We start from the raw sequence: 6,000 nt of genomic DNA on the forward strand, positions 1-6,000 counted from the left end.
TAAGGAAGCAGTAAATACTTGCACCATTTAACATTTTCATGACTGAAAAGCTCACTCCCTCTCTTCCCAGGGTGGCCTGGGTGCTGAGAAGATGGGATTCTCAGTTGTAGGGGAGGTGGTCTCTGAGCAGAGTGATCTTTCTCTTCTGGGGACCTCTCTCAGAAGCTCCAACGTGGTCCCCACTGTGCCATCAGGGGCTGGTGATGTGTGGGCCCAGTTTTGGGTCAGACCTGCCTGCACAGGAGGGAGTGATTCAGGCATCCATACCTGTACTGCCCCTCTCCCCCAAAGGGGGAGTCCCTGCTCTGCTCCTGCCCCCCTCTCTCACACTGGGGGCATCTCTCTCTGAAGTAGCCTGTCTGCTGAGGGGCCTTACCAGCATGTGCAGGTGGTTCCAGTTTTCCCACCCCTACCTGGGTGGGCCCTCACAAGGACCCTCCCTCTGTGTTATAGGTGATCACAGAAGCCAGCACCGGCCAGGGCCAGCACCTTATCCGCACACCGTTTGCAGGAGTGGATGACTTCTTCATTCCTCCAACAAACCTCATCATCAACCATATCAGGTGAGACAGGCCCACGATGCCCTAAGGAGCCCCCATAATCCAACTCAGCCCGGCATGTGGTGCATTTGCCCACTGTGAGACCTGCTCCTTCTGTGTCTCTGTCACTCATCCTGAGCTGGCCTTGGGCTCCATCATGAGGGGACAGAAATGGACCCATCACTAGTCCTTAAGTGCCTTAGTTAAGGAAGGCACCGAGCTCCTATGGCCCTCAGAGGCCCACTGAGGACAGAAAGTCTCATCCCCAAGGTGAGGACTATAGAGAAAAGGAAACAATAGTGGTTAATGGGCCACCCTCTCCTTGTTAGACACAAAGAAACTAGTAGAAGTGGTCTTGACCCCTTTTTACACATGCAGAAACCAAGGATTAGAGAAGTTAAAACAGAGGCCAAGTTTACACATCCAGGAAGAGTCAGATGAAATACGAGGCCAAGTCTCTTTTTAGTTCCTTATTCTCTGCTGCCCACTGCCCATGGGTTTTCCAGAAGCCCCCAGAGCAGCCATGGAGAGGGCCAGCCAGGGAACAAGGCCTCTTGTTCATTCAGAACAGCCAGAACAGCCAGAACCATCCAGAACAGCCTAAAAATGGTGGCCTATGGTCTCACCTGCAAACCTCAGCTCAACCTGGCTGTTCCCCCTGCCTGTTCATTTCAGACAACCCCTAACACCTACTGTAAAGTCACCACTGCAGAAGACTCAGCCTGCCCCTTTATAAAGTCACGGAGACCGGAAGGTCGTGCCTTTCTTTTGCCTGACATCAAGTCCCTTTCTCCAGGAAGAAAGGACTCATTGTTATATATTGAAGCTGGACTTGCAAAACTAGGCCCACCCACTGATCCAAGCCCAAGAAAGAAAACAGCTCCTTTATGAACCCTACCGTGTAGACAGCACCTGGGAGGAGCCTCTAAGATTCTGGTGGTTGCTCAAGGGTGAAAAACCCCCAAAGAAGCTGAATTCAGGTGGGAGTCTAGCACATTTACAGGCTCTGCGGCACCTGGGTGTGGCGTTTTACATTCAAGTTCTTTACCAGAGTTTCATGCTCTTTCCATGCTTGATATCTTTAAGAATGCTTTAAAGATGCTTTTAAGTGGGCATTTCCCCCACTCAGAGACTCAGGTATTCAAAAGAGAAGTGTGGAAGAGATGTTTCTCTTCTTCCCATAGGCATCCACAGCACCAAAAGGCCTCTCTCAGTCAGCGATTGAGGCAGAGGCTCTCAGGTCAAAGCCAAGTCCTGCCTGGGGTCAGGCCTTCTGGCAGCTTGCCACCCACCCCCAGAGGGGAATTTCACCAAGCCCAGATGTGAGTGGCTACCGCCTGCTGGGCCCTTCCCCTCAAGCTTTGATCCAGTCCTCCCAAAAGCCCTCAGAAGGAACCGCCCTCTTCCGCATGGCAGAGGCTCTAAGAGGCCGTCCAGACACCGGGCTCTGCAGTGGGCAGGGCAGCAAGGCCACGCCAAGGCCATCTGGCTGCAAAGGTAAAAGCTGTCCTCAGCCCCCCTGCCCAAGCTTCCTCCCCCAGGGGATCAGGGATCATAACCGACACAGGAGAGGCTGCCCCTCCACCTTCCTCTCCCCGGGGGGAGGGAGCGCTGGAGGAAGCGAGTTGGCTTGCAGGGCCTGCTCAGAATCTGATTAGTCCAGAGGACAGTAGCAGCAAGCCCACCTCTGCCGTCCTCCTCCTGGCAGGCGATCGGGGGCTCTTTTCCCTCCAGGCACAGGCCCCCACTTCCCAGCTGGCAGCAGGCCTCAGGGGAGCTGATGTGAAGGCATCCCAAAGGGAGAAGCTATTGACGGCACTTGTATGCTCCTCCTTTACCATTTCTAGAGATGAGTGCGTGTTATGAGAGCAGAAATCGAGGAGCATTTGTAATGCGGCTGCCTTCATTTTCACCTCGTAGATGAATGACTGAAGAAGCCAGGCCCTGCAGGATGGTACATCTAATTAAGAAGCTGTTAGCGCACTGAAGGATTAGGATAAAGGGAAGAGAATGGATGCAATCCTTTAGAGGAATGACAGAGCCCCTCCTGACCTCAGTTCTTCCCTTCGCAGGTTCGGCTTCATCTTCAACAAGTCTGAGCCCGCAGTTCACAAAGTTGACCTGGAAACACTGGTGCTGCTCAAGACCATCAGCTTGCAGAGCCACGGCTGTGTACCACAGGCCATGGCCCACACCCACCTGGGCGGCTACTTCTTCATCCAGTGCCAACAGGATGGCCCCGCTTCTGCTGCCCCCCAGCTGCTGCTCGACAGCGTCACGGACTCCGTGCTCGGCCCCAATGGTGACGTGACTGGCACCCCACACGTGTCCCCCGACGGGCGCTTTGTGGTCAGCACTGCTGCCACCAGCCCCCAGCTGCACGTGCAGGAGATCACGCTGCAGGGGGAGATCCAGACTCTCTCTAGCCTGACAATAAGCCAGGGCATCTCCGACGTGGCCTTCCAGCACTCCTTCACCCACGGCGATCAGTACTACATCTACGCCCCCCTCGAGACAGAGCCAGACCTGCTGTTCCTGGAGCTGTCCACGGGGAAGACGGGCATGCTCAAGAACTTGAAGGAGCCGCCCACGGGGCCCGCATGGCCTTGGGGAGGGCCCCGCAGGATCGTGAGGGACAGCGGGCTCTTCGGACAGTTCCTGCTCATCCCCGCCCAAGAGTCGCTGTTTCTCGTCAACGGGAGACAAAACGCTCTGCGGTGTGAGGTGTCGGGCGTAAAGCGTGGGACCACAGTGGTGTGGGTGGGCGAGGTATGAAGGAGCCCAGGGCAGAGCCCTGGGCCACCAAGCACTGTCGAGTCCTCACACCGCAGCCCCAAGCAGGCGCCCTGTACATTTTCACGGACAAAAGCAAAACCTGTATCTGCTCTGTGGTTCAACACTGGCCTCCTTGCAAGTTTCCTAGTATAAGGTATGCGCTGCTAACCAGATTGGGGTTTTTCGTTGGGAAGTATGATTTATGCCTTGAGCTACGGTGAGAACACACGCTGCTGTGTAAAGGAATCATTTCTGTGCCCAGCTACACGCCATGTTTCCTGGGGAACGCTGCGGAACCAAGAGCTCCTGCTTTCCAGGCTGACACTTGTGTCGGTTGCCTTCATGTACTCATTGTCCGTCACAGCTGGGTCCAGCCCACCTCCCCCCGATGGAGTGGCCCCGAAGCCGGGCCTGGAAACTCAGTGCGAGCCCTGGCTTTCGCTCCAGGCATGAGAGCCACGTCTGCCCTCATTCCGGACCTTCTTTTCTCCTGCGCAGCCGCTTCATGCTTTTTTTCCATGTGACTTGGTGTAAGCCTGAGGGAGATCCAGCCAGACTTCTTGCGTCTTGGGGGATGGGGAAATCACTTACTTTATTTTGGAAATTTTGATTAAAAGATAATTTTTTATAATCTCAAATGCTAGTAAGCAGAAAGATGCTCTCCGAGGTCTGCTCTGTTCGTCCCTGCCTTAGGCCAAGTCTCTGAGAGTCACCACCCCACACCCAGAAAGAACAGTGATCATCCAGGAATAACGGTCCTCTATACCACGGACACCCTGAGTACAGATCTAGTCACCACAGTGGCAAAGACTTTGTTCTGGGCCGGGACGCAAAGAGACCAGGACAAACCCTGTGTGCCTGCTTTTTACCACTGAACGGGGATGTTTTATGAGCCGGGCCCAGTTCCCCAGATTCAGAGCAGACTGGGCTTGCCACAGGGGTGGCCTACAGAAGAGTGACCTCCTGGTGCAACACAAAGACACGTGTGGGGTCCAAGTGGCTTCTGTAGGCGATCCCTTTCAAAAATCAATTTCTTTTCTGCCTGCGGCCCTTGCACTCAGCTCTAGCATGCCCGTCATTGCATCATCACGGCACAGCACATTTCAGTCTTTTCTTACACGTGGACCCTTCTGTCCCCAATAATACACACTGCAAAACCCACAATCAGAAGGCAGAGGGAAAGGGGGAGCCAGTGGTGGGAGGGTGTGGGCTGCCAATGCTTCATGATTCCCAAATATCTCAGACAATGCTGGGCTGTCAGGGGGGCATCGAGGGAGTACAACCCAGCTGGCCCCAGGAAGACAGCTCATGTTGGAGAATGTCAGCTTTGGGTCTCCCGGCACACCCCTTTCCTTCTCCCTCGCCTCATTCACCAAAACACACTTGTATGCTTTCTGGCCTGGATGATCGGTTTTCAAGTCACGTGAAGTTGGAAGAGATGGTCTCATCATGGACACCTCACCTAGGGCAGACCACTTCACCCGCCAACATGGCCATGCTTTTCCCGCTCTGATCACTGGCTGCTTTCAGGGAAAGGAAGACACAGACCCTGCCTTGCTGTAAATACAGCTCCCTTGCACACTCACCTGAATGCCCAACCTACCTGACCCCAACTTGATTTCCTGAAATCAGCCAGTCCTGTTGTCTCACGTATCTTGGTCCATCCAACGCCTGTCCCCTCCAACTCCCAAGAGTGTGCCTAGGTATGTACATAGATACTTTAGATTTCGTTACATGTACTTGAGCTATAGCTACAGGTTGAAAGGATGGACTTCAAAAGCTGCATACTCAGTTTCCCAAGAGCTGGGATGGATGGGTGACACCTCTCACCCTTTCTTCTTCCTGCCCCAATCTCTTGACACATTCACTTCCAGACTTCCACATTTATCACTGCAGTTCTCCACTTTCACCAACTTCTCCCTTTGGAATAATCTTCCAGATGATGGCAACCCCTGGCAGAGAAAGTCTGAGCCTACCTGAGGAAGAGCCTACCACCTACCAGGTCAGGACATAAGCCCCTCGGGGTCATGGGTTCCTAAGTCAAAGACCAGTCCAATCCCAGCAGGCCTTGTGATCTGGGAGACTGCAGCATCCGTTCCTTTGCCTCATTCCTTCTGTTTCTAAGTGTGTCTGAAAAGCATTTCTGCCTCTGGCTAACTCACTGTGCAATTAACTGGAGATGCCAGCTTAGGGCTCTGGCCCAGCATTCCACACACTGTTGAATCAGAGCAGGAAATCGTAGGCCTGAAAACAGTGCAATCTGCACATTCACAAAGGCAAGAAAGTAAATGCTTTCTCATCACAGCAACTAGCCGAACTGCTGGGTGGGAGGCAGAGGAAAGGCTGGCCAGGTTGCCCCCCACCCCCCTTCCAGCCCCAGAAGCTCAGAGGAACACGGTCCCAAAGTCACTGGTGTAAGAAGTTACCACAGCAGGTGAGCCTTGCTGCCGACCAGCCGCAGCCCTCTGACAAACACACAAGATCACCTAACAACCGATACTTCACTTTAAAGAAGCACTTCATCTTAACAATGACACGTTCATAATGAACTATTTCAAAATTTACTGAATTTTGAAATAAAATTAATTTCACAAAAATTCAACATAGTATTTTTTTTTCATAACAACTCACAAATAACCTACACCTTTGCTGATATTAAGGATTTGAAATGGAGGGGCTGGTGTTC

General features: G+C 53.1%; 1 protein-coding gene across 6 annotated transcripts in view; it reads left to right on the forward strand.

Annotated features, from left to right (window-relative positions):
* FSTL4 (follistatin like 4) overlaps positions 1-3,968 on the forward strand; it is a 584,589-nt gene extending 580,621 nt beyond the window's left edge. For all 6 annotated transcript variants that reach the window (XM_058736382.1, XM_058736366.1, XM_058736397.1 and 3 more), the window contains 2 exons: positions 454-563; positions 2,612-3,968. In XM_058736382.1, the coding sequence (XP_058592365.1) occupies positions 454-563; positions 2,612-3,314 (813 nt within the window). In that variant the 3' untranslated portion in view covers positions 3,315-3,968. The remainder of the gene's footprint in view (positions 1-453; positions 564-2,611) is intronic.
* The last annotated feature ends 2,032 nt before the right edge of the window (positions 3,969-6,000 follow it).

This window comes from Neofelis nebulosa, chromosome 1 (assembly GCF_028018385.1).
Source record: "Neofelis nebulosa isolate mNeoNeb1 chromosome 1, mNeoNeb1.pri, whole genome shotgun sequence".
Taxonomy (NCBI): domain Eukaryota; kingdom Metazoa; phylum Chordata; class Mammalia; order Carnivora; family Felidae; genus Neofelis; species Neofelis nebulosa.